Source organism: Zingiber officinale, chromosome 5A (assembly GCF_018446385.1).
Source record: "Zingiber officinale cultivar Zhangliang chromosome 5A, Zo_v1.1, whole genome shotgun sequence".
Classification (NCBI taxonomy): domain Eukaryota; kingdom Viridiplantae; phylum Streptophyta; class Magnoliopsida; order Zingiberales; family Zingiberaceae; genus Zingiber; species Zingiber officinale.
In genome coordinates, this window is record NC_055994.1 from 93,790,834 (window position 1) to 93,818,806 (window position 27,973).

The 27,973-nt window shown below is 43.3% G+C and overlaps 1 protein-coding gene across 1 annotated transcript; it reads left to right on the top strand.

The window, feature by feature from the left end:
* Window positions 1-27,740, top strand: LOC121981025 (non-lysosomal glucosylceramidase-like). Its single transcript, XM_042533348.1, has 18 exons — window positions 1-615; window positions 895-1,005; window positions 1,202-1,258; window positions 1,333-1,409; window positions 1,481-1,580; window positions 18,164-18,237; window positions 22,556-22,656; window positions 23,248-23,351; window positions 23,888-23,941; window positions 24,033-24,088; window positions 24,187-24,225; window positions 24,529-24,670; window positions 24,835-25,019; window positions 25,230-25,297; window positions 25,465-25,537; window positions 25,734-25,795; window positions 25,931-27,176; window positions 27,363-27,740. The coding sequence occupies exons 1-18, from the start codon at window positions 535-537 to the stop codon at window positions 27,616-27,618; spliced, it is 2,886 nt and encodes a 961-aa protein (XP_042389282.1). The 5' UTR covers window positions 1-534; the 3' UTR covers window positions 27,619-27,740.
* The last annotated feature ends 233 nt before the right edge of the window (window positions 27,741-27,973 follow it).

Genomic DNA, 27,973 nt, shown 5'->3' on the forward strand with positions numbered 1-27,973 from the left:
GGAAATGTTAAGAGCGGGAGCGATCCAGAGTCAAAACTGGCGAGTGGCGACCGTTTAGTCTCCCCCATCCCGAAAGTGATGTCTTTGATGGTGGCCGCCTTCTTCGATGCTTTAGTCGTCCCTTCTTCCGAATTCCAGGAGTCTCGGATCGTCGTTCTGGACTCGCCTCCATCGGTTGGAGCGTCTTGCGAGGTGATAGCTGGGTTTGGAGCCAACAGTTGGTGGCGGTGTTTCATCTTCGAGTCGGAATTAGGCCATTTGTTTGCGGGTCTTAGAAATAAGCAGTAGGGTTTGTCGGTTTAGATATTTGACTAGGGATGGAAGTCACAATTTTTTGCTGGTGGTGATTTGTGTGTATGCATATAGAAAGGGGCGAGTTAGATCTAGAAATTTGAGGATTTGAATGCTTATAGTGGCGGGATAAAAGCTAAGATTCAAGTTGGATTCGATGGTTTCAGACTGCCGGATCTGGAGGAAAAGAAAGTCAAGGTGTTTGTATAATTGGAGATTCTGCGGGCTTTGATTTTATTAGGGATGGTGATCGGAAACATTTTCCACTTCAAGGAGAGTTCCTGGCCTCCAGAAGAGTACGTCAATAGAACCACATTGAAGTTGGTAAGGCCTCTCCAGTGCTTCTTTCTAAATAGTTAGAACCCTTCGTTACATTAGCATCTTTGCTAGATTTACAAGTTTATTGTTCCAAAATATTATTTCGAAGTTTGGATTGATATTGGCTCTTATAATTTAAATATCATGGGAATCATACAAATTACAACGTAGGTCCTGATATCCTTGCAGTGTTCTTTGTTGTGTTTGTGATGTAGAATCACTTTCTTCAACCAAGTTGATGGAATATAAGCCTTTGGTAATTTTTATCTCTCTGTTTATTTGTAGTTGGATTTTGATGGCGGTGCTCCACCAAAATATGCATGGAGGAGGAGGCTAAACAGTCACGCCAATAGATTGAAGGAATTTAGTGTGACATTTATGGAGGCGGTTAGGATGGTACTGTTTTTTTTTTTGTTCTTTGTGGTACATTATGCACCATGTCGATTCATTGTAAATTGATTTTATTTTGCTTTGAGGAAAGATGAATTACTGATATGGGTCAAAAGAAAATACTATTCTGGAGTTTTATCAACAAGTGGTTTTGCTTTTGACTTTTCTTGAATCTTTTTTTATGTATCACTACTTGAATCAGCTGCGACTTGGTGTTCGTCTTTGGTCATATGCTAGAGAAGAAGCTTCTCAAGGAAGGGTAATAAGCAACTTTGCGTTTTAATTTATTGAATTTTTGTGGATCACACACTGGTTGTTATCTTTGATTTGCAGAAAGCACCAATTAATCCTTTCCCTAGAGAGAAATGCAAACCCTCAGCTTCCCAAGGAGTACCACTTGGAGGAATGGGGTATACATTTTTTTATCAGAGAAACATCTAAGCTAAGCCTACTTTTCTTTTGAAGCTCTCTATGTTTGCAGAAGTGGGAGCATTTCAAGAGGGTTTAGAGGGGAGTTCAAACACTGGCAAATAATTCCTGGTTCATGTGAAACATCTCCTATCATGGCCAATCAGTTCTCTGTAAATTTCTTTCATTGATTTGTTTTTTTATCTATTATTTTTCTGTCTATTAAATGTTGTGAATAAAGCATTCTTGCATAATTAACAATTGTATCTTCAGTTTGGCTATTAAAATGTGATTGACTGGGTAAAATGATTGTAAGTTGGGTTGTATACTCTGCACAGGATATAGTATAGCTAGTCAGTTCATGGCCAATCTATTTGTTGCATCTTTTTGACCTGTTTGATTGCCTAACCTTGGAACTAGGTTTACAATTAACTGTACTTTGTGAGTTAGATGGGCATTAATCGTAGGGTTCTTTAAATTCTGCTTTCCAAGTCATGTTTCATTGTCACTTGGAAGCTTCTGATCTGTTTTCCTCTTTGGTGGGTCAGATACTGATACAATGGTTGGGGATTGGATAATTGGTCAAATTGGCAAGGCACACGTAGCAAATTCTATTTGGAAGAAATTGTTGTTTTACCATTAGATCTTTACCTGATCAACATTTTGACGAACCTCTTGTCTTCTTTGCTCTTCGCATCTGGTGTAGTCTGATCATGATCATGCTTAAGTTTGACAATGATCTTGTAGACATTGTGCTTTGGTTGGATAGACCTTGGTTGGAGGGATTAATTTTTTTGTTATTTTTTGCCAAGAACAAACATGGCTCAATTCAATTGGTCTAGTATTTGTTTAACTTTTGGTTTCCCTCTTTGTTCCCTTGAGGATGCAACAGTGGGTAGTTGTAAAGGTCTGATAAGAAGGCCATATTCTATGTGTTGGTCAGAGTTGTGAGGGCACTTGCTAAATGCATGGATGTTTTTGTTGATCATTAAGCATTTCTGTTGGTCCAATATCCCTCAGGTCAAGGCTGACTTGGTTGACCAAGCTTGAGTCTTGGTTTGGGTTTCAATGTTTGACAATACAAGACTTCGATGATATGGACAAGTGCAAGTGCAGTTGTTCATTTGGGGAGATTGTTCGGTGCAATTCCCCTCTGATCAGGGTCTGATCAGTTTGGTTGGAGAAGAGTCAAGTAGGTCAAGGTTGACCAGATACTGGACTGGGAAGTCCTAACTGGGATGTTAGGCAGAGGAAAGACCTGGTGAGTGAAGCCAGGCAAAAGGAAAGTCCTGGTGAGTGAAGCCAGGCAGAAGGAAAATCCTGGTGAGTGAAGTCAGATGAAAGTCCTAACTTGGAGGTTAGGCAAAGGAAGTCCTGGTGAGTGAAGCCATGCAGAAGAGAAGTCCTAGTGAGTGAAGCTAGGCAGAAGGGAAGTCCTGGTGAGTGAAGCCAGGCACGGGAAAATCCAGATGGGTCAAGGTTGACCAGACATCTGGTGAAAGTCCAAGTAGGTCAAAGGGATTGACTGGATACTTGGCAAGAGGAGGAAAGTCCAAGTGGGTCAAAGGGATTGATCAGACACTTGGTGAGAGAGTCCTAGCTGGTCAAGGGTGACCAGATGCTAGGTTTTATGTGCCAACAAGTCATGGTTGACTGGATGTTGGTTTAGGGGGCTTTGGACTCGGTTTTGGGCAAAAACCAAGATCGGGATTGATCAGCCGATCAATCCAGCAGATCTGGATCGATCAGCAGATCTGGATCGATCCACCGATCGATTGGATCATGCTCAATCTATCAGCCGATCGATCGGATGAGTCCCCACGAACAGAACCCCTCTGGATCGATCCAGAGGTCCCAATTGATCAGTGGATCGATTGGGACCTGCTGTTTGTGCCCGATAAGCCCTGGATCGATCAGCCGATCGATCCAGGCTATTCCAGAGAGCACAGAGGCGCTCTGGATCGATCGGTTGATCGATCCAAAGCCTCCCTGATCGATTGGGAGCAATCCAATCGATCGGGATCCGACTGTTGGCGTCGTATTTAGCTGCAGGCGAGCGTTTCCTTTAGCAGAACTTCACCGATTCATTTCAGATCCTCGACACCAACTCCACAGCTCTCTTTAAGCTCCAGATCGCCAGTTCTTGAAGGTTCTTGGAGGCTCTTCCAAGTCAAGAGGCGGATCAAAAGCAAGAAGAAGAAAGCTAGGGTTAGGGTTCTTGTATTCATTGTAAGCTTTGCTTATATTTTTGTTCCCTTTCCTTTCTTTCTGTATTAAGAGTCTTGTAGGGCTTCTCCGCCTTCGGTAGTTACCGAAAAGGAGTGTTTATTAGTGGAGGTGTGTGTGTGTGCGTGGATCCTTGGACTAGTCACCTCCTTTGGAGGTGGATACCAAGTAAATCTACTTGTTAGCGTTGTGAGCATTGTTTCTTGTATATTTTCGCTGCACATCTTTGAAGAAACAAGCAACGCCGACCACGAAGATCACGATGAGCTATTCACCCCCCCTCTAGCTACTTTTCGGTCCCAACAAGTGGTATCAGAGCGAGGTCGCTCTTCACCGGAATCATCGCCGGAAGGGGCAAACAAAACAAGCAAAGCTAGAGGAAGAAGTTGGAGCAAATTACCAAAGTCAAAGAATTCAAGAAGCTCAACTTCAAGATGCAATTCCAAGATGGACTTGGATTTGACACAAGGGTGGCTCCACCGTACACATCTACAAGCTTCGATCTTTGGAAATCAAGGATCGAAAACTTCTTAATGGTGGAGATAGAGCAATGGTTTGCTCTTATGGAAGGCTTCGAAGCTCCAACGAATTCAAAGGGCAAAGTTCTCAAGAGGAGCAAATGGAGCCCGGAGCAAGTCCAAAGGTGCGAAGCAAATGACAAGGTAACCAAATTATTAGTTAATTTATTGCCTAGCACAATTCTATGCAAAATTGGAGAGTTCAAGGATGCCAAGGAGCTATGGAGCAAGTTGGCATCAATTCATGAGATCGGAGATCTCCTCCACTGTACCTGATCCGGCAGTAGACCCAGGGTAGGCTAACTAAGCGAGCCGAGCAGCTGGGGTAGGTCCGAGCGGAGCTAGAGTTAACCCATCCAAGGGCTTGGGTTTCCGACGTCAAGGCTGGGAGATCGAAGGGCCGAGCGGTAGTCCGCTCGGCAGAAGCATAAGGGCCGAGCGGGAGTTCGCTCGGCAGAAATATGGGCGAGGGTAAAAGGTAGCCGAGCGGCTCATCCGCTCGGCCCTGGATCTAGGATGTTAGCAGGAGCATGTCTGATGATTAGGCCGTACACAAAATCGCACGATGGAGGATCTCGCCGTCACATCGTGAAATGGTCGGTACAGTAGCAGTATGGTCTCATGAACATCTTCCTGATAGATCCATATTTGGGCATGGCCCTTCTGACAGACCCATACTTGAGCATGGTCAAAGGCATGTTGTTGATTTGACCGGGGCATTCGGGTCTCCTCCAAAGGTCTATATAAGGCCTCCATTTCTTCACCGGAGGTATGAAAAATCTTGATTTGGGAACCACCTTTTTGTTATTCCTCGCCTGACTTGAGCGTCGGAGGGCCGTACCCTCCCGGCCGGTTTTGTTGCAGTTCACCGGGCATTCGAGGATTCCGCAGAAGCGCCACGTCCCTTGACTCGATTCGGACAGGATCAAATGGCGCCGTCTGTGGGAACGCCTCCGATCGAACAATGGACGAGGCTGGACGACAAGACACGGTGACGCTTTCAAGGGAGGAACTCGACGCTCTGGTCGAGATAAGGGCCGCCAAACTCGTGGAGCAAAGACAAAAAGCATCCGCCGAGCGGCCGGAACAACAAGCGACATCTGCGTCTGGTGGCCGGAGGGAAGCACCTCAAGCCACCATCGCATTCCATCCCCTGAAGCCACACCAGCTCAAGAGATAGAGGCTCTTCCTCGCATTTAAATGCCAGACGGGATCGAGTAAAGGAAAGCCCCGGACGGACTCATCTCCGGCGGACCAACCGCCAATTTGGAAGCCATTCTGAGATCCTTTGCCCAAGCACCACGTGCCCCCTACGATCGGCGAGTATAATGGAACAACGGACCGGATGATCATTTGGGTAAGTTTGATATCTGCGCTCACGATACACGATGGAGTGAAGTCCGAGTCTTCCTTACCACGCTCTCGGGATCGGCTCAGCGGTGGTTCCGGACGGATCCATCACAAGCTTCAGGACTTCCGAACGGCCTTCCTCCACCACTTCGCCAACAGTCGCCGAAAAACAAGCGTCACTTGTTCGCCATCAAACAAGAGCCAAAGGAATCGCTCGAACTTCCAGCGATTCAACCAAGTGGCGATGGACATCCCAACAGCCACATCGGAAACGATGATGAACGCCTTCACACAAGGCCTTGTTGATGGGGACTTCTTCAGATCGCTCATCCGAAAGCCGCCCCGAGACTATGATCACATGCTACATCGGGCTAACGAATACATAAACGTGGAAGTTGTTCATGCCGAGCGGAAGCAGCACTCCGCCCAGCAACCACCTAGAGGACCAAGGGCTGAAGCAATTCGATCTCCCCACACCAGATCGCATGTACAAGAAGTGGATGCCGCTCGGCCCAAGCCAAAGAAGAGGTGGACTCCTATGTTCTGCTCCTTCCACCAGTCAGATACGCACAACACGAGAGATTGCCGGAGTCTTCCCTTCGTGACTAATCCCGTTCCCAGGAGGGCTGAACGCCGGTCTCCCCCCCGTGACAGGAGGCAAAGGGCTCAGGAAGCCGACCGGACCCGCATGGAGAGGCAACATCACCAGACGCCCGATCGGCACCGATCACCCAGACAAGAGAATCGTCGGGCGTCTAGGGAACGGTCCCGACCATCCACTTGGGAGGAAGAAAACAGGAGCAATATTTCCCGGGGCGGACTCCAACCGAGCAAGAAAGGCGGGCGTCCGGCAGCTGCAGATCCACGCGGTCGGCTGTAGCCAAGAGCGGGCGACCGGACCAGAAATCACTTTCGGCCCGGGGATTTAAGGAGTAGAAGTACCCACGACGCGTTGCTCATTAAAGCGGTAATAGCAAATTACACCATTCACGTATTTGTTGACACGGAGCTCGGTCAACATCATATTGACGTTCGATCGGTTGCAAATCGATCGAACCGAGTCTTGCCACGATAACCCCGCTCTACGGGTTTACTGAGCAATGAAGTTCATAGGTCGGACGATTGGTGGCCGCCATCTCAGAGAAGAACCGCTCCGGAGGACCAGACAATAAACTTCGTGGTGGTCGACTCTCCATCATCTTACAATGTCATTCGCTAGCTTCGGCGAATTTCGACTTTATCTCACGAAGATAAAGTTCACCGTGGAGGACAAAGTTGGAGAAGTGCGGGGAGATCAACTAGCAGCTCGGCGTTGCTATATAGAGATGATCCGAGCAGAAGCTTCTTCCGCTCGGAAGGTCCCCCGAATTGAGGTGCACGCCATAACTGAGAAACCCCCTGCTTTAATTTATGATGAAAAGGAGGAAGTTCAGATCCATCCGACCCGATCGGAAGCCACCACTTTCATCGCTGCGGATCTGGGGGAAAAACAGAAGGAGAGGCTGATCCAATGCCTCCAGCAAAATCATGATGTCTTTGTCTGGTCGACACATGAGTTGCCCGGCATTTCGCCAAGCCTGATGCTGCATGAATTGCATGTCCGACCGGACGCTCGGCCAGTGAAACAGAGAAAAAGGGACTTCAGCGCCGAGCAGAATACCATTATCCGGGCGGAAGTAGAAAAACTTCTAAGGGCCGGCCACATACGCGAGAAATGAAAAATCCGAGGAGCAGAAATAAGACCAGATCATCAGCACTAGAAGACCCCAGGCCGCTCGGCCGGGCTGCGTATAGAACATAAGCATCGTCGACTAGAAGACCCCAGGCCGCTCGGCCGGGCTGCGTATAGAACATAAGCATCGTCGTCTAGAAGACCCCAGGCCGCTCGGCCGGGCTGCGTATAGAACATAAGCATCGTCGACTAGAAGACCCCAGGCCGCTCGGCCGGGCTGCGTATAGAACATAAGCATCGTCGCCTAGAAGACCCCAGGCCGCTCGGCCGGGCTGCGTATAGTACCCCAGGCCGCTCGGCCGGGCTGCATACTATTATGGCAGGATGGGAAACTAAAACCCTGCGCTGTTCAGGGTGATAGAGGGAGGTTATTGCCTAGGAGCGAATGCCTGAGCCGCTCGGCAAGGTACATTATAGCCGAGACTACCTCGGGGAGGATTATATCTGAGCGCCCGATGTGAAGGCCCGAGCCGCTCGGTATATGGTATCACTTGAAGACCGACGAGCACCGCGTTAAAAATCGAGTCGGACCGGCGACTATAAACCCGGCGGCCGGAAGAATCGAGAGTCGGACCGGCGACTATAAATCACGGCGATCACCAAGAGTCGGACGCAGACGGCGACTATAAACCGCCGGCGAAACCAAGAGTCGGACGCAATGATCGGACTATAAATCACGGCGATCACCAAGAGTCGGACGCATCGGACCGGCGATTATAAACCGCCGGCGACCGACCAAGTCGGACGCATCGAACAGCGACTATAAACCGCCGGCGATCGACCAAGTCGGGCCTTGATCGGACCGCGACTATAAACGCGGGCGACACCAAGAGTCGGGACGCATCGGACCGACTATAAACCTCCCGGGCCGGACCTCTGCACGGACCGGCATATCATATATTCTCTCCCCCGTTCGAGGTCGCGTTATCACCGAAGGCCCTCGAGCCGTTCGGCCGGGAGGATTATGTCCGAGCCACGGGCTCGATGCCGAAGACCCTCGAGCCGATCGGCCGGGAGGATTATGTCCGAGCCACGGGCTCGATGCCGAAGACCCCCGAGCCGATCGGCCGGGAGGATTATGTCCGAGCCACGGGCTCGATGCCGAAGACCCCCGAGCTGTTCGGCCGGGAGGATGTGGACCGAGCCAAACGCTCGATGGGAAGACCCCGTGCCGTCGGGAGTGTAGTCTCGAGACCGACAAACTGTCGTTAGACATCGAGAGCCTCACCGACCGGTTTTCAGTTTGCCAACACTTGGCATTTGCTGAATACAAGCAGTGTGAATCCTCTAAGCGATTTAAACGAATAGAGCTTAACTGACTCTACGAACGAGCACCAAGAATACAAAGGCAATGAAGGGTAAACAATTTTAACAAAGGCCGTTGCGCCGAGCGGCAATTACAAAAATTTAACATCCGCCCAGCGGATGAAATACAAAGAGTGCTTAAATGACGCACATCACTCCGGGTCCTCGAAATTAAAGAAAGCATCGGGGATATCATCAAGCAGGGCCGTCAGGTCGGAGGCGGGAATATGCATGCCTTCAGGAAGGTGGCCGCTCTTCTTCAGATACGCCACGGTGACCTTAACCGCCTCGGCAAAAGTAGAAGAGACGTGGCCACCAAACTTTACGCCAAACCTCTCCGACTGAAGGTATTCTTGGCGCGCTGCAGCCAGGCGACTCGGTTCTTCCTCCTTATATTTTTTGAGGACCGCCCGGGAGCCAGTTAAAGACTCTTGGAGGGCCTTCAAGTTTGCTTCAGCCTTTGTGCGTTCGGCCGAACGGGCCTCCTGTTCGGCGTTCAGCTGGGCCTCCAGATCCTTGGATTGTTGACCTAGCGCACGGACCTCCACTTTCATTTTGTCCAGGTCAGCGATCGCCTGCCTCTTCCGGCTACCAGCGCGCTTCACCTCTTTGTCGCGCTTCTTCACCAAGGCCTCTAGCCTGGCCACCTCATCAGCCAGGTCGGCAGCCTTTTTCTGTTCGGCCTCGAGGATTCGTTTCTCCCGCTCGGCCGTGGAACCTTCCGACACTTGAAGTTTTTCCAGAAGGCCCTCTAACTCGGCCAGCCGACGGCTAGTGGCAATTTGTTCAGCCCAGCGCTGTAAGGGAAATAATAATATCAGGAATCAAACAATAGCATGACACGGGAATGAAGATGGGTTTACCTGCGTCGCCTGCTGCATATTATTATCGCCGTCGAGGCCGAATCAGGCGTCCTCGAAGAGCTCGGCGGACCCGTCAAGGTTATTTCGTGAGCAGGGCTCGACGGCGTGGATGTAAATATCCTCCGACGGGAATCGGAGGGTGGTCTTGATGGTCGATGGCGGACGCCGGCTGCGGTAGCTGGCAAGACTCCCTATAGTGGAAGTTTCAACCGCCGCAGCGACGACGAGTCGGGAGGAGAACCAAGGCATCGGTGGCGACGCCATGGGGTCCCGATCCGTGATGGCGTCGGTCGGGCGGTCACGCCGATCGGCGCTTGTAGTCCCTCCTCCTGGTCGGCGGGAGGTTCAGGTCTCTTCGACGCTTCGCCGTCTCCAATGGGGATCCTCGGCGGAACGCCTGACTCGGCGGGGCCGAGGAAGCAGGATCGATTCCGCCTCGGCCGCAGAATCGGAAGAGGCGACACATTTCGGTGGATGCCCCTCCCTCTCACTGCCGGGCGGTAGGGATAAGACCCGCTCGTGAGCTCCTTTTGGTGGCCGCTTAATCTCATTGGACTTGATTTAAATGAGCGGTAGCCTAGAGCGCCACTTCAGTGCAGGGAAAAAATTAAAATCGGTTAGACAAAAGCGAAGGAATGAAGAATCCTTACCCATGCGGTATGGGAGATTGGCGAACGGAGACAACCCAAAATGTACAAGACCCCTTTGAGCGGTGGTCAATTTTATCACCTGACCAGATAACCATTGGCGCGTGAAGGTAGGTAGGGTTGCTTGAATTCACGAGCTCATTTGGTCGGCCTGATTTACCATTTAGTTCGAATCTGGCCGATCGGGAGTCGAATGTAAAGAAGAACTCCTTCCAATGCTTGTTGGAGGTCGGCATGTTATCAAAAAACTTGAAGCCTATTCTGCTTTGGAAGATAAAAGTGCCCGGTTCTGATTGTTTGGGGTAGAAGAAGAAATGGAATATCTTAGGGTCGAGAGGAATGCTGTGCAACTTAAAGAGGACGACCATCCCGCTCAGCAACCTAAAGGAATTCGGCACAAGCTGGCCGAGCGGGATGCGGAAGTAGTTGCAAACTTCCAAAATAAAAGAATGAGTGGGAAATCTGAGGCCGCCCTGGAATTGGTCTAAAAAGAGACAAATAGAGCCGGTCGGCGGGTCATGTGGCCGATCGGTCGCGTCGGCTAGGATTATTTCGTGGTCATCAGGAAGCTCATATGTCCGGATGAGGCGCCGGGCGTGCTCCTCATCGAATCGGCTCTCCATGGTCAAGTACCAAGGGCCCAGAGCGCTACCAGCGGGTGCGGAGGAGCTTGCCATCTCAGAAAAGCGGAAGAATGGCGAGAAATTGAAGAAAGGGGAAGGAAAGGGGCGAAAGGAGCAGGAAAAACCTAATAAGTGAAGGCAGAGGACTCACGGGGAAGGAAAGAGGTCGGAAGAATCACCGATGAGGGGATCGCCGCCTAAACCCAGACACTAGATCACCGGAGGCCGCAGCAATGGAATGGAACAGAAGGCAACACGCAAACAAGCGTGCGGCGAAGGAAGGAGAGGAAGACTTTATACTGCAGAGGCAGGTCAGCCTCCACCGTCCGATCCAGGGCACGAGAAACAAGGACGCCATCGGGCCGTCCATTTCAAACGAGCGCATCCCCTCGTAAGTGACGTCGCCGCCACACCAGGATCGACACGTGGCGCTCTGTCACCGAGTGCAATTAATGCGCGTCATACCGCGCATGCTGTGATTTAATGAGAAAGATTTTGCGCGATTTTCGGGAAATGCAGGCGAATAAACATTTATCTGGAACGACAAGGCATCCCAATTGAATAGCCGAACGGCCTAACCTGATGTAAGGACCGAACGGCTCAAAGAATATTATAGGCGACGACTACCCGCTCGGACACGCAGTCCAGTCAGTCGGACTTACTGCCTCCTTCGACTAGACTTGAAGGGAAGGCAAGTGATCCGGCAGTAGACCCAGGGTAGGCTAACTAAGCGAGCCGAGCAGCTGGGGTAGGTCCGAGCGGAGCTAGAGTTAACCCATCCAAGGGCTTGGGTTTCCGACGTCAAGGCTGGGAGATCGAAGGGCCGAGCGGTAGTCCGCTCGGCAGAAGCATAAGGGCCGAGCGGGAGTTCGCTCGGCAGAAATATGGGCGAGGGTAAAAGGTAGCCGAGCGGCTCATCCGCTCGGCCCTGGATCTAGGATGTTAGCAGGAGCATGTCTGATGATTAGGCCGTACACAAAATCGCACGATGGAGGATCTCGCCGTCACATCGTGAAATGGTCGGTACAGTAGCAGTATGGTCTCATGAACATCTTCCTGATAGATCCATATTTGGGCATGGCCCTTCTGACAGACCCATACTTGAGCATGGTCAAAGGCATGTTGTTGATTTGACCGGGGCATTCGGGTCTCCTCCAAAGGTCTATATAAGGCCTCCATTTCTTCACCGGAGGTATGAAAAATCTTGATTTGGGAACCACCTTTTTGTTATTCCTCGCCTGACTTGAGCGTCGGAGGGCCGTCGCCGGGACACCCCTCCCGGCCCGGTTTTGTTGCAGGTTCACCGGAGCATTCGAGGATTCCGCAGGAAACGCCACGTGCCCAGCGTCCCTTGACTCCTGATTCGGACAGGATCAGTACCAATTCAAGAAAAATCCAAAGAGGGTGACTCATTGGAGCAAGATCAAGAGGAAGAGGACTCCGAGGTTGAGAGATGCTCAACTTCCGAAGAAGAAGTCCAAGAAGCCTCATCTTCAACGAAATGCAATGAAGAGGACAAGGAGGGAGCATACTTCTTGTTCCATGTACAAGATGAAGATGAAGAAGCCTCCACCTTTAGGATTGAGGGGGAGCAACTTTCGGTGACACCGGATCAAGGAGAAGAAGAAGCCTCCACATCCAAGTCAAAAGAAGAAGAGGATGAAGAAGCTTCCACCTCCACAAGTCAAGCAAAATCAAATGGAGGAGCATCACTATCGGATCAAGAGGAAGCCTCTACATCCACATCACATGGAGGACCAAGTGTCATCCCTACATGTGAAGGTATAAACATCTCAATTAAAAATAAAAATCATATTATATGTTTTGAGTGTAGGGAGAATGGGCACTACAAGAACAAGTGTCCAAAATTGGCCAAGAAGAAGGGCCAAGTGGCACAAAAGAGCAAGGATAAGCCCAAGGAGACTATTCCCGGAACAAAGAAGAGCAAGGAACACATTGTGTGCTTCTTGTGCAACCAAAAGGGGCATTACTGAAGTCAATGCCCTAAGGGGAAGAAGATGGTCAAGACTCAAGGAGGAAGCTCAATTCAAGGGGGAGCCTCCAAGGTAAAAAGGAAGGTATCGTTCATTGAACCTGCCCCCTTTACTAATGGTAAAAAGCATGATAGTTCTAACCTATATCATTTTAATGCTATTTACCATAAGAATAGAAAGCATGATGTTATTAAAGAAAATCATGTGGCTCTCCATGCTAAGACTACCAAACCTAGGACTAGGAAGGTAGGTAAAAGTCTAGGCAATAACACTAAGGATTTTAGCTACAAGCCTAGAAACCAAAATGCTCATGGACTTAATGGAAAACCAAAAACTAAGGACTTAGTGATGGAAAATCAAGTCTTGAGGTCAAAACTTGACAAACTAGAAAAGACACTAAAAAAGATGGAAAATATCCTAATAGGGCAAAATGAGCAAAACCTAGGGTTAGGAGTATCAAAGCCATCAAATGGGAATAGAGGTTTGGGATACAAACCTAAGGCTAAGAAGGATGAAATCTCTTATCATAGGGTTCCATATAGTTATGGAACAAACTCTAGGTCTAAGGGTCAAGTCAAAAATACAAGGAAAGTTATTCCCAGGAGTATTTTTGCAACTAAAGTGACTAAGACTTCTAAGAAGTCTAACAAAGTCACTAAAAAGGTCACAAGGGAAGAAATCCCTAGGGTTGACCTATTAAAGGTGACCAAGGCTTCTAAGAAGCCAAACAAGGTCACTAGAAAGGTATCTAGGGAAGTTATCCCTAGTGAATACCTAGAGCATCCAAGGAGCACCAATAGGTTTTGGGTTCCTAGGAGCATTTTCTCTACCCCATAGATGGGTTAGAGAGTGTCAACTCTAAGAAGAAGGGTAGTTAACCCAACTTTGAAGAAATTGACACTCAAGGAGCATTTTCAAGGTTATTATTAACTTTTGAAAATGAAATAGATTTATGATTTACTCTTTGAAAGAGTAAAATGTGTCAAATTTGAGAAGTATTGATTTTATTTTAAAATGACACATATTGGGAAAACATAAGGAAATACCAACTTGGGATTTTGGTATTTTCGTAGTGTTACTCTTGTGGAAGAACGAAATACGCCAACATTTGAGGAATAAGCTTAATTTAAATTGGCATAAGTTAATCAAGAGAACTAGAAATGCCAATTTAGGTTTTGGCATTCTTTTGGAGCATTTAGAGGGCAATCTATGTTTAATTGTTAACTTAGCTAAGGATTAAGGATACTTAGATAGGTAATCTAGGTATTTTATTCATGATAATTTACCATGCTTTGTTTGCCTATTACATGCCATGGCATCATGATTATTTTTGCATTCATGCCTTATTATGAAAAACACAAAAATACCATGTCATGACATACATACATCATATAGTCATAGGAAATTTTCTTTTGAAAATTATTTCTTTTTGATGTATGTCATAACATTATCATGAATTATGTTTATTTCCTTAAAAGTAAGGACAAATGACATTTATCAACAGGTAGTATCAACAAGTGGCATCCTAGGTGGATGTTCAAAATTCACAAAAATGCCTAGATAGATATGCATGATCCCTAGATTAGGGCAAAACCAAATTGTACATCTCACAAAGACCAATAAGATGACTTGTATGTGGTTTGTGCACAGTAGATACAAGTGAGATGTTAGGATGATGAACAAAACTCAACATGCTGATTTAGTGCATTTCCTTAAGTTTTAAGTTCATCAAAACACATAGTTATGTATTTTTCCATCATTGGGAAAGCTAGTGTACAAGTCATGTGCATTAAGCCCAAGGAACATGGTGGGATATTGGTTTTGAAAATGTTTTTAAAATGATTTTGGAAAACCTTGGTGAAGACTATCTTTTGATAGTAATCGCCATTGAATAGTTAGACACAAACTTGAAGAAAACACTAAAGTTTTTGCAAGTTATCAAGTTTGTGTCAATCTTTGAAAATATGAATTATTTTCTTAGAAAACTATTTTTCCATGATAAAGTATGCCCTAAATAATGTCTACATAAATTTTCACAATTTTTGGATTTTTGTAGAATTTTCTAGGGGTTTCTGAAGTTGATTGAAATGGAATTTCAGCAACTATCAGAACTCCAATCGATCGGGTGATCGATTGGAATGCCTCAATCGATCGGGCGATCGATTGGGAAGGCAAATCCCGCGAGCAGTAGCTCGCTGGATCGATCCACCGATCGATCCACACTACCTGAATCGATCAGTGGATCGATTCGCATGGTCCGAACGATTGGGAGCCAACTCCAATCGATCGAAGTTGCTGATTGTGGCTGGTAAAGCCTGATTTCAGCATTTTTGAACCATGGTTAGTCTAGGTAACCATTCCAAACCCTTAAAAGGACATTTGTATATATAAAAAGGGTGTTTTCATGTTGAAAACAAGGATGGATTGGTTAAGGGAGACTAAGTAGAAGTTTAGGTTGAGGTTTGTTTCAAATATTGAATATTTGAACCTCAAAACTTCTAAATTTGGGTTTCCTAAAGGTTTAGGAATTCCAGGTCATTGTTGGTGCAATGACAGAAGTTACCACCATGTCTTTAGGGGGAGCGACTCTTTAAAGACATGAAAACTATTTTTCATGAACCTTGGAAGGTGGTTAACCTTCTTTTCAGAACATGCTCAAGGTTGAGCATTTGAACTTTAATGGGGAGTGTATATCCTCATTGTTCAAGTGGTTTAAGTTAAAAATGCTCAAGGATGAGCATTTGACTACATTAATGGGAGAATGTAGGGTTAAGGATAATGAAGGGTATGGAACTTTCATTATCGTGTTGATCACAACGAGTGAAGTTGTGAACAACGATGAGCAACTCTTCAGGGGGAGAGTCTCAAAGGGGAGAGTTTTCAACAAGTGAATTTGTTGATGTGTGCCCAAAGATGGGGCATTTGTTGATGTGTGTCAATAGGGGGAGAATGAAGGGTTTAAGTTAGGATTTCATTACCTAGAGGGAGTTTGCCCTCTTAGGAGGAGAATGAAGGGTTTAACTTATGCCTTTATTACCTAGTGACATGAAGGAGGTTGAGGCTATGAGATTAGCCTAACTTAAATGTGGTATTGTCAAACATCAAAAAGGGGGAGATTGTTGGTGCAATATCCCTCAGGTCAAGGCTGACCTGGTTGACCAAGCTTGAGTCTTGGTTTGGGTTTCAATGTTTGACAATACAAGACTTCGATGATATGGACAAGTGCAAGTGCAGTTGTTCATTTGGGGAGATTGTTCGGTGCAATTCCCCTCTGATCAGGGTCTGATCAGTTTGGTTGGAGAAGAGTCAAGTAGGTCAAGGTTGACCAGATACTAGACTGGGAAGTCCTAACTGGGATGTTAGGCAGAGGAAAGACCTGGTGAGTGAAGACAGGCAAAAGGAAAATCCTGGTGAGTGAAGCCAGGCAGAAGGAAAATCCTGGTGAGTGAAGCCAGGTGAAAGTCCTAACTTGGAGGTTAGGCAAAGGAAGTCCTGATGAGTGAAGCCAGGCAGAAGAGAAGTCCTAGTGAGTGAAGCTAGGCAGAAGGGAAGTTCTGGTGAGTGAAGCCAGACACGGGAAAATCCAGATGGGTCAAGGTTGACCAGACATCTGGTGAAAGTCCAAGTAGGTCAAAGGGATTGACTGGATACTTGGCAAGAGAAGGAAAGTCCAAGTGGGTCAAAGGGATTGATCAGACACTTGGTGAGAGAGTCCTAGCTGGTCAAGGGTGACCGGATGCTAGGTTTTATGTGCCAACAAGTCATTGTTGACTGGATGTTGGTTTAGGGGGCTTTGGACTCGGTTTTGGGCAAAAACCAAGATCCCGATCAATCCAGCAGATCTGGATCGATCCAACAGATCTGGATCGATCCACCGATCGATTGGATCATGCCCAATCGATCGGGTGAGTCCCCGCGAACAGAACCCCTTTGGATCGATCAGTGGATCGATCCAGAGGTCCCAATCGATCAGTGGATCGATTGGGAACTGCTGTTTGTGCCCGATAAGCCCTGGATCGATCAGCCGATCGATCCAGGCTATTCCAGAGAGCACAGAGGCGCTCTGGATCGATCGGTTGATCGATCCAAAGCCTCCCCGATCGATTGGGAGCAATCCAATCGATCGGGATCCGACCGTTGGCGTCGTATTTAGCTGCAGGCGAGCGTTTCCTTCAGCAGAACTTCACCGATTCATTTCAGATCCTTGACACCAACTCCACAGCTCTCTCTAAGCTCCAGATCGCCAGTTCTTGAAGGTTCTTGGAGGCTCTTCCAAGTCAAGAGGCGGATCAAAAGCAAGAAGAAGAAAGCTAGGGTTAGGGTTCTTGTATTCATTGTAAGCTTTGCTTATATTTTTGTTCCCTTTCCTTTCTTTCTGTATTAAGAGTCTTGTAGGGCTTCTCCGCCTTCGGTAGTTACCGAAAAGGAGTGTTTATTAGTGGAGGTGTGTGTGTGTGCGTGGATCCTTGGACTAGTCACCTCCTTTGGAGGTGGATACCAAGTAAATCTACTTGTTAGCGTTGTGAGCATTGTTTCTTGTATATTTTCGCTGCACATCTTTGAAGAAACAAGCAACGCCAACCACGAAGATCACGACGAGCTATTCCCCCCCCCCCCCCCCCCCTCTAGCTACTTTTCGGTCCCAACAATTTCCTCTCATGCTCATGAAATTTCACTGATCTTACTAGTTCATCATCAACCTGATTTTTCAAGAAAAGTATCTTATGAAATTCTCAGATTATTTCGACGGTGCTTGTTTTTTCTTATGCTTTGCCTATCATGCTTAAAGTTGGACAGCTTTTTAATTGCATTGAATATGGATCCATGCATCTTCACTTGTGGTTGTTGTAATTCTCACCAAAATTATTGTCAATTAAAGAGGAACTTGTGGGTGGAATGGTTAGTTCTAAAGTTGTTCTAAAAAGGTTGTGTTCTATATGTTGGTCAGATCTGTAAGGGAACTTGCTGTCTGCATGGATTTTTTTTGTTTTTCATTAAGCATTTCCTCTCATGCTCTTGAAATTGTACTGTTCTTACTATTTTATTCTCAATCTGATTTTTCAAGAAAGTGTCTTATGAAATTTGCAGATTATTTTAACCATGCCTATTTTATTTTATTTTATTTTATATCTATCACGCTTGAAGTCGAGTCATCCTTTTAATTTCATTGAATATGGATCCGTGCATCATCATTTTTGGTTATCTCAATTCTGAACCAAGGTTATTGTCAATTAAAGCGGAAGTTCAAAGATAAATTTGTTGATAACTGAAGAAAAGTTTTTTTATTCCCTATTCTTTGACACACTATTCGATCACAATTTTTTTACATGTAAATATGTAATAACTCTCTCGTGGATGTTTTTTTCCTGCTTTTCGTTGTTTGTCATGAGGGATTTGTAAGTAATTTAGATGAATTTTACCCTTAAATGTTGAGATTTATAAGTCATTTTTCATCCAAGTTTTCATAAGTACCTTGCCTTTTGTGCTATAATGTGCAGATTTTTATATCCCGAGATGGAGGAAACAAAAAGTACTCATCGGTTTTAGCTCCAGGACATCATGAAGGTTTACGGTAAGGATTTTCTCTCCCTTTCTGCTAAATTTTTTCTCTTTCTATTGGGAAAACATTTCATGCAAATTTCAACAATGCATCGAGTATGTGGTTGCGAAAATAGTACATTGGATGGTAAACATCTTCATGCAATTATGTTAATGCAGTTTGCATATCTAGGTCTAATCTCTCTCTCTCTCTCTCTCACGCGCGCGCGCGCGGAGAGTATTGGAGAACCTAAGCTTTAATGATGATTGAATAATTGAGACAATAGTATTGGTAAAATTGTTCTGGCATCATTCTCCACTAAAAATAACTTAAGTCCTAGTAAGTTATCCTGCTCGGTTGTATCTTCCAAAGAAAGGAAAAGTTACATGAATATCTATTGGGAGATTGTTGGTGTAATCGTCCTCGGGGTAAGGTTGACCTGTTTAACTAAACTCGAGTGTGTTCGAGTTGGAGTTTCAATGTTTGGACAATATGTGAGGTAATACGTTTTGGACAATATGTGTGAGAGAAGTCAAGTAGGTCATGGAGGACCAGATACTTGACTGACAAAGTCCTAAGTCCTAACTCGAGGATTAGGTAAGATAAAGTTCTAACTAGAGGTTAGGCAAAGGTAAAATCCAAGTGGATTAAAGAGAACCATACGTTGGTAAAAAAAAAACCCTAACTGTGGTTAGACAAAAGGAAGTCCAAGTGGGTCAAGGAGGACCGCACATTGGCAAGAGAAGTTCTAAGTGGGATTAGGCAAAGGAAAGTCCAAGTGGATCGAGAGGACCGCACTGCACGTTGGAAAAGGGAAGTCCTAACTGGGTCAAGGAGGACTACATGTTGGCAAAGGAAAGTCCTAACTACGGTTAGGCAAAGGAAACTCCAAGGATGACTGCACGTTGGCAACAGGAAAGTCCTGACTGCTGTTAAACAAAAGGAAAATCGAAGTAGGTCAAGGAGGACCACACTTGGTGATCGGAAGTCTAACAGGAAGTTGACAAAGTCCAAGTGGGTCAAAGGTTGACCGAACACTTGGTGGGGAAGTCCCAATAGGCCACGGTTGATCAAAAGTTGGGTAAGGGAACCCTAGACTTGGATTAAACAAATTAGGGTTGGGCAATCGATTAATCAGGTGATTGATTGGAAGCCTTTCTTCGTGAAACAAAAAGGTTTTAGATCGATTGGGCAATCGATCAAGGGCTACGCCAATCGATCAGGTGATCGATTGAGAGCTTTTCTTCGCAAAATAGTAAGTGTCTTAATCGATCGGGAGCACGCTTGATTGGTCAGCTAATCGATCAAGAGGAATTTTTTTTCATGAAGCACAGTAGCTTCCTCGCGAGGAGTTTAATCGATTGGGAGGAATTCGTGAACACACAGTGGGCTTCCTAATTGGTCAGGTGATCGATTGAAGCTAGTTAATCAATTAGGTAATCGATTGGGAGAAGCAGAAAAGAGTCGTTGCCAACTTTGAACGACTAGATTTGTTCAGATTTGACATGGTCAATCGATTGGGAGTCCTAATCTGCGATATAAAGGTTGTCGTGAAGATTCATATCAATATCTTCTTCTCTACTCTTCATCGCTAGTTCTTGAAATTTCTTGGAGACAAGTGTTGTTGTACTTTCCAAGTATCAAGAGGCAATCCACAACAACTTGAGATCAAGAGCAAAGGTCATTCATTGTTGTATTTATTTCCTTGTTCTTATTGCATTTCTTGTTGTATTTCTCGTATTTGCTTGTACAAGGCTTCTCTGCCTCCTAAAAGGAGGTTTTCATAGTGTACTGTGAGTGAGGAGAGTGGACCTTTGAATTAGTCGCCTCAAGGAGGTGGATACCAAGTAAAAGCAAGGGTGTTAGTATTGCTTCAAGTTTTATGCCCGGAGTGTCCTAACAATATCTTCTTTTAGCCTTCAACTAACTGATGCGACAATAGCCTCTCCATGTCAGCTGTGTGTTCAATGTTTAAAAATGATAGTGTTGAAGATGAGAGAGGGTGCAACCAGGACAATGCAAGCTAGTTTCCTGATATAGTTGCAATGCGTCTAGGTGTCGATTAGTTGACAAAATTGTTGCAACACTAGGCTTCATTTTTTTCTTTGTAGATAGTTTGTTTCCAAGACAATTTCTCTTGTCAAGTAATTCTCTCTCAAAGAAGAAAAATTACACTCATATGGATGAAATGAGAGGGAGCAATACAAATTGAATACATAATGGTAGAATTACTGTCACATGACTACAAAAGATTAGATCAATTCTGCAGAAGGAATGAATATCTTATTTGAGGAATATGCCACCTGAGAATAATTTCATGCGCTTCGTGAAGGGGTTGAAGATAATGAGGTAATCTGGAGTTGAGAACAAGATTAGGCTCTGATTTATGCAGCACAAATGACAACTGTTTGCCTCAATTGGTCATCCCATGGTCTGCATTTTTAGTTTGTCGATCTCTAGTGTTAATATAAATTTGTCCTGCCTTCTTACTTGCAATAGCATAGATTGGAAAATTATGGCTTCAATATGACTCAAATTTCCAGCTAGGTTTACTAGAGAAAAAGGACTTTAGAACCTACTCTTGTACAAACTTGAAAAGATAATAAATTCGTCAGTTAATTTCTGATTAGTTTAGTTACTCCTAGTAGTTTTAGGTGAGAAGTAACTACTGGAATTTTTGTGATTGAAGGATAACTGGTGAAAAATCCAAACTCACAATTCAAGAAAAGTTTAAATGATTTCCAATTGAATGGGTTTTTTTTTTTTTTCAAATATCCACCATCTTTGGTTTATTGCAAGGTTTAAAATCTCAACTTGTGTCGAGGTTTCGTTCTTGACCAAAACGATACAATTTCGGTATTATACAGTATCATGCCGATATAATTTTAGTATTTTTTAAATATATAATATATTAATTAAAAAATAAAATATTTAACATAAATATTTAAAATATAAAAATAATCTTTTAAAAAAGGAAATAAATATGAAAATAGATAAGTAAATAAAAATTTTATTATATTTTTTTAGAATTTAAATAAATAAAATATATAATTAATTAGCTAATTTTATTTGGGCTAATAAAGCCTCTTTACATTATTCCTTTTTTAACTAGAAGTTGATTAAAGTAATCAATCTAAGTTTTCATTAAAAAAACACCGGACCCACTCACGATGCGAAAAAAGACACACGATTGCAACACGGCTACTAGTTCACGTGACTCCCGCGCAGCCGCGAGGATCGTACGACTCCTCCGACAAGGCCGCTGTGGTCGCGCGACGCCTCCACTGCCGCTGCGGGTCAACACAACGCCTCTCCATTATCAGGGTCATGCCGATGTTGGGGTCGTGTCGGTGTCGATCGATGGGTAGAACGAGATATTTCGCCCGTTTCGATCGGTTCAGCACAGTATTTTAATCTATGGTAAGGTTTAAAATCTTGACCTGTGTCGAGGTTTCGGTTTTGAACCGGAATGATACGGTTTCTGTATTGTGTCGTACCGTGCCGATATAATTTTGATATTTTTTAAATATATAATATATTAATTAAAAAATAAAATATTTATCATAAATATTTAAATATAAAAATATAAAAATAATTTTTTAAAAAGGAAATAAATATGAAAATAGATAAATAAATAAAAATTTATTATATTTTTTAGAATTAAATTAAATTAAATATATAATTAATTAGATAATTTTATTAGGGTTAATAAATCCTCTTTATATTATTCCTATTTTAACTAGGAGTTATTAAAGTAATCAATCTAAGTTTTAATTAAAAAAACACCCGATCCATTTGTAAAGTGTGTGATTGCACATTGCTTCAAGTTCACGGGACTCCGACGTGGCCGCGAGGATCACACGACTCCTTCCTTGCAACCGCGGTGGTCGCACGACGCCTCTACTGCAGGGGTAGCGTGACGTCTCTCTGTTGCTAGGGTTGTGCCAGTGCCGAGGTCATGCAGGTACCAATCGGCTAGTAAAACGAGATATTTCGTCCGTTTAGATCGGTTCAGCACGGTATTTTAATCTATGGTATAGGGTGCCACAAAGCTTTTGATATACAAGATATGTTTAAATATATTTTCATTAGTTCTTGATATGCAATTGTCTCAATCCCAATAAAGGAAAAGTTCCAGGTATCTTACCAAGTACCTGGTTGCAATAACTTCATATTGTTGCTGTCTAACACTCCAAACTTTTTATGATGTATGATGTATTTTAGGGAGAAACTGTATGTTGTAAATTTTCATATGCATGATTTATGACATAAGTAGAAACATGTCGATCTTAATATTATGTCGTTCAGTTTCAAGTTTTATAAAATCTGTTGTTTTTTGCGCCCATTTCAGTAAAAATGGTGACCTCGGCATTTCCTCATGGGATTGGAAGTTGACTGGTCAACACTCCACATATCATGCTTTGTTCCCCAGAGCATGGACTGTTTATGATGGTATCCATAAATTTTCTTCAATAGTTCTGTCCTTGCTGACTCCAAATATTCTGGTCACAACTTGTTATTTTTGAGTAAAAATTCAAATCTTTAGGTATTTTAACTAAAACTAATTTGAACTTTTGATATTATCCCTGACAAGAACCTCACAATTCTTGTCAACAGTCTTAATTGCTTGTATGTATGAATATGTAGCTTATAAGTAGTTATATATGTAAATAAGTGGTCGTGGATATATTTTACATAATAAATTTATTTTTTCTCTTCCAAATCTTGCCTCCTTTTCAAAATGGCTCCAGAATTTCAAGATCATCAAAATACTCTTATCATTTCAACTCTAATTCTTAACATTTAATTCACCTCATAGAATCATAATGTAATGTTGTAGATATGCCACATATCTTTTCTGTCAAATAAAGTAATAATATTAGTGTTGAGTGGGTGAAATGACAAAACTTCCAAATTACTGGAGGGTATTTTGATGATTTTGAAACTCTAGGGTGTATTTTTAAAAAGAGGGTAAATTCTAAGTATGAAATAAAAATTTCCATCATAAGATATTTTTATAAGCATCGATTTTTTGTCATCTAGGTGAACCAGATCCTGATCTCAAAATATCATGCCGCCAGATTTCCCCATTTTTACCTCATGATTATCGTGAAAGCAGTCTTCCTACTGTAGTCTTTGTTTATACAGTGAGTACGCTGTATTGTTCTGAGAATTGTATTTTCAGTACATTCCTTTTTTGTCTTCTAGATATTCATATTCTTTTCTAGATGGACACTTCTTATTTCTTCTGATAGGAATAAATGTTCTTCAATATGTCAACATGGAAGATTATAAACAGCAGTTGTTTCCTTTTTTCTGTTGTTTAAGGTGACACTTCATATCTCTTGCCGAATGAATGATACGTATTTACATTGCTATTATTTTTCCTGGGAACGTACCACTTAATTGTTGCTACACGTACAGAAAACTGTTGCAACAATAAAGGGTGTGTTCTTTCATATAAATATAGCAGATGCGAATCATTTTGCAATCAATTAAATTTTCTCTCAAGTATCATTTTGTGGACAGTAACTATTTGCAGCCTTAGAATTGCTACATGGTGCAAAGCTCATATGTGACTTTCAAGATATTGTTAAGAATATGTTTCTAAAGCCACTGCAAACAATATATCTGTCTAGTTGTTAACTTACTGATCCCACATTCTGTATTTCTGTTTCTGTAGCTAGTCAACACTGGAAGAGAAAGAGCAAAGGTCAGTTTGTTGATGACCTGGGCGGTATGTGAATTTTTACGTTTATTGTTTTCTTATCATGCATCACTTCAACAAAAAAAAATGTCTGACTATCTGCAAAATTTGTCCTGGGAAGAACTCTATTGGTGGCATATCTCATCATTCTGGAGGCCACACCAATGAACCTTTCTTGTGAGTTAGATGTCTAGAGAATTGTTTGGGATTGAACTTTTTTCAAGTGGTTGTGTTTGTATTCATTTGTTGTTTAATTTCTTATAATACTCATGCAGAGGGGAGGATGGCGTAGCTGGGGTCCTTCTACATCACAAGTAATTTCATCAGCCCTTTTTCATTGTAACAACGACCAGTTTAGTCATTCTCATATAACTCATCCTATAACAATGAAATTCAAATCTTCCTCCCACCTATTCGTTTTTACCTGATGCTCCTTTGTTAAAACTCTTGATCTTGACATTGAATTTGTAGTATCGCATCTGGCTAGCGTTTTTTTTTTTAATCTTTTTTCTTGAAATATGAAGTTTTTTTTATGTGTTTCTTCCTTTCAATGTGACTATGCATAGATGTCTACATTTTCTGGCTATAATGTATTAATATTCTTGGAACCATTCCAGAACTGCAAACGATAACCCTCCTGTAACATTTGCTATTGCTGCATCTGAGACTCAGAATGTGACTGTTACAGTCTTGCCAAATTTTGGGCTTTCTGATGAAAATTATGTCACGGCAAAGGATATGTGGGATATAATGGTGCAAGTAAGAATGCTTCTTCTTCCTGCAATTTTTTTTTTATATAAATAACAATCTGGAAATTGTTTGAAACGTGAATGAATCTCCTCGTGGTTCTTTGCAAAGAATCACTTTGATTTTTATTGTTTAGTGACTCCTAATGTGTCAGTGACATGTCATCTTTGTTAAAGGATGGACAATTTGAGAGGGAAAATTTCAATTCTTCTTCCAGCATGCCGTCTTGTACAAGTGATACAATTTGTGCAGCAGTTTCAGCGTCTACATGGGTTGAACCGAATGGTACATGTACTGTCGTATTTTCTGTAGCCTGGTCCTCTCCAAAAGTGAAGTTTCAAAAGGGATGCACATATAACAGGTAGTGTAGCACTTCACCTTCCCTTTCTTTTTTTTTTAATCACTTCAAAACTTGTTTCTGATTTTTGTTAGTTCAAGTTAGTAGTACTAACAGAATGAACTCTGGTATTTTTTTTTTTTTTGCATGACCTTTTCTTTGGGTGTTATGGTGCAACCTGAGATTTCACAGTTCCTGCCGGATTACTTTACCGTATTTTCTTTTCTCTCACAGGAGATATACAAAATTTTATGGTACCTCTGAAAGATCAGCTATAAATTTGGTCCATGATGCATTAAAGAGTACGTATACATTGCAATGATCAGATATCTCATTTTTGGATTCTAAGAATCTCAATTTATGCATTTTGAGATAGATTAAAATTTCTGATCTGATAGGTATTTTTCTGCTATACATCTATTGAAATTGTTTGGAAACATATGCACATAACATTTCTCAAAATTAACAGACTACAAGTGGTGGGAAGAAGAGATTGAAAAATGGCAAAATCCAATACTTCAGAATGAGAAACTCCCTGAATGGTAACTTGATATTTTAGAACAAATTTGTGTCAGTTTAATTCATGCTATACATTAGGCTTGTCTTGATTGTATTAAAATTTGACACGTTTGCATTCATGGTTGTCATTGCAAGCACATAATTGACTCAGGTCAATCCTGTTATTAGTTATTAACAAACATCATTTATTACTTAAATTGAATCTAATTGAATTTACAGGTATAAGTTCACTCTTTTCAATGAGCTCTATTTTTTAGTCGCTGGAGGAACAGTTTGGACAGGTAAATTTCCAGTTCTAGTTTCTAGTCACCGGAGAAACTTTGGTGATGATCAAATTTTGGCTGTTATAACTTCTTCTAATTCAAGGCCGTAGCTCACAAGAAATCACAAAATAATAGCGTGCCACTGTGACGCAGATGGTGAAGCCCCAACATTTGAGGAGGTAAACCGTAATGACAACCATCATAAATCCCCCAAAGGTAAACGCCATAAATCTGCACTTAAAGACAAGCATGTCAGCTTTATCGCAGAGAAAACTTCATCAGTTATTAATTTAAACAACGAGAGAATTTCTCCACCAATTTCAAAACTAGAGGCAGATGGTAATGCTGCGCTTGGCGATGAACCTGCAAAGGCTGATCTTGTTCTGCATCCACATCATGACTCCGAAAATGTTGGAAGATTTTTGTACTTGGAAGGGGTGGAATATGTCATGTGGTGCACCTATGACGTACATTATTATGCTTCTTTCGCTCTTCTAGATCTCTTCCCAAAGATAGAGTTGAGTATCCAGCGAGATTTTGCAAGGGCCGTGCTGCATGAGGACAGAAGCAAAGTGAAACTTTTAGCTGATGGCAGCTGGGGAATTCGTAAAGCCAAAGGTGCCATTCCCCACGATTTAGGAATGCATGACCCGTGGAATGAGATGAATGCCTACAATATACACGACACCAGCAAATGGAAAGATCTCAACCCAAAGTTCGTTCTCCAAGTGTACAGGGATTTTGCTGCAACAGGTGACATCTCTTTCGGGAGCGAGGTCTGGCCTGCAGTCTGTGCTGCCATAGACTACATGGAACAGTTTGATCGTGACAGCGATGGCCTCATCGAGAATGATGGATTTCCTGATCAGACTTACGATATATGGACAGTTCACGGTGTCAGTGCTTACTGTGGCTGTCTATGGCTTGCTGCACTTCAAGCAGCGGCAGCCATGGCACAGCGCCTAGGGGACTCTGCTTTTGCTGAAAAGTGTAAGATTAAGTTCTTGAAGGCCAAACCTGTCTTCGAGGCCAAGTTGTGGAATGGCTCCTACTTCAATTACGACAGCAGCTGCCGATCCATACAGGCTGATCAGCTGGCAGGGCAGTGGTACACTGCAGCTTCAGGATTGCCTCTGCTGTTTGATGAAAGTAAAATCAGAAGTACTCTTCAGAAAATATTTGAATATAATGTGATGAAGGTGAAAGGAGGGCGCATGGGGGCAGTCAATGGCATGAACCCGAATGGAACTGTGGATGAGAGCTGCATGCAATCAAGAGAAATATGGACCGGTGTAACATATAGTTTGGCGGCCACCATGCTGCTTCATGGAATGGAGCAACAAGCTTTTGCTACTGCCGAAGGGATTTTCATAGTAGGCTGGTCAGAGGAAGGATTTGGGTAGGTTCCTTCATCACTCCTCCTCTATCGATTTAATTCCCATCAAGCAATAATTTGTGTGAATTCCAAGCGTAGAGTTTGTTATTCAAATGGAATTTTCTTTTGAATTTTTGGAAAAAAAAAATTGTAGGTCCTTTTGAGTACTACTTCATTACAAAGAACACTCTATCGTTGATTGTGTTGCAGGTACTGGTTTCAAACTCCTGAAGCATGGACGACAGACGGGCACTATCGGTCGCTGATCTATATGCGACCATTGGCTATCTGGGCGATGCAGTGGGCTCTATCTCCTCCCAAGACTATGCTCGAGGCCCCTAATCTGAACATGATGGACAGGTTGCACACATCATCCCTTAACTCGAGTTCAACCCATGATGGCAGTGCCCGAAATGTTTCGCAAAGAAGTTGTTTTGGCAATGTTGTTTGCCACTGTGACTGTTGATGGAACTTGACACATCTTCCCTCTTTATTTTGTTCACGTCTCCTCTTGGTAATGTAAATATCTACATCAAGCATTTATTAAGCAATAATCTTGAGTCTAAGCTCTCCTATTCGAAAACTTCCTATTCAAGCTCCCTTTTATTTCATCATATTGAAATATAGTTTGATAAATGAAAGAGTTAATGATATTAATATATCTAGATATGTTAAATAATGGTTACATGATCATAGGATAGGTGATGAGAATGTGAAATTGATTAATTTTAATACATTTGAGTTGTTTTTCATTAATCAGTTTGATAGTTGCTTGGTGAAATATAAATAACAGTAGGGTGTTATGATGTGTTTTTTTTTTT

What these genes read in the sequence shown, in the direction of transcription:
- LOC121981025 (XM_042533348.1), top strand. Translation starts at nt 535, where the DNA reads ATGGTGATCGGAAACATTTTCCACTTCAAGGAGAGTTCCTGGCCTCCA. An exon ending in ATAGAACCACATTGAAGTTG is followed by an intron (nt 616 to 894) that starts GTAAGGCCTCTC and finishes GTTTATTTGTAG; the next exon opens with TTGGATTTTGATGGCGGTGC. An exon ending in TGGAGGAACAGTTTGGACAG is followed by an intron (nt 25,796 to 25,930) that starts GTAAATTTCCAG and finishes ACTGTGACGCAG; the next exon opens with ATGGTGAAGCCCCAACATTT.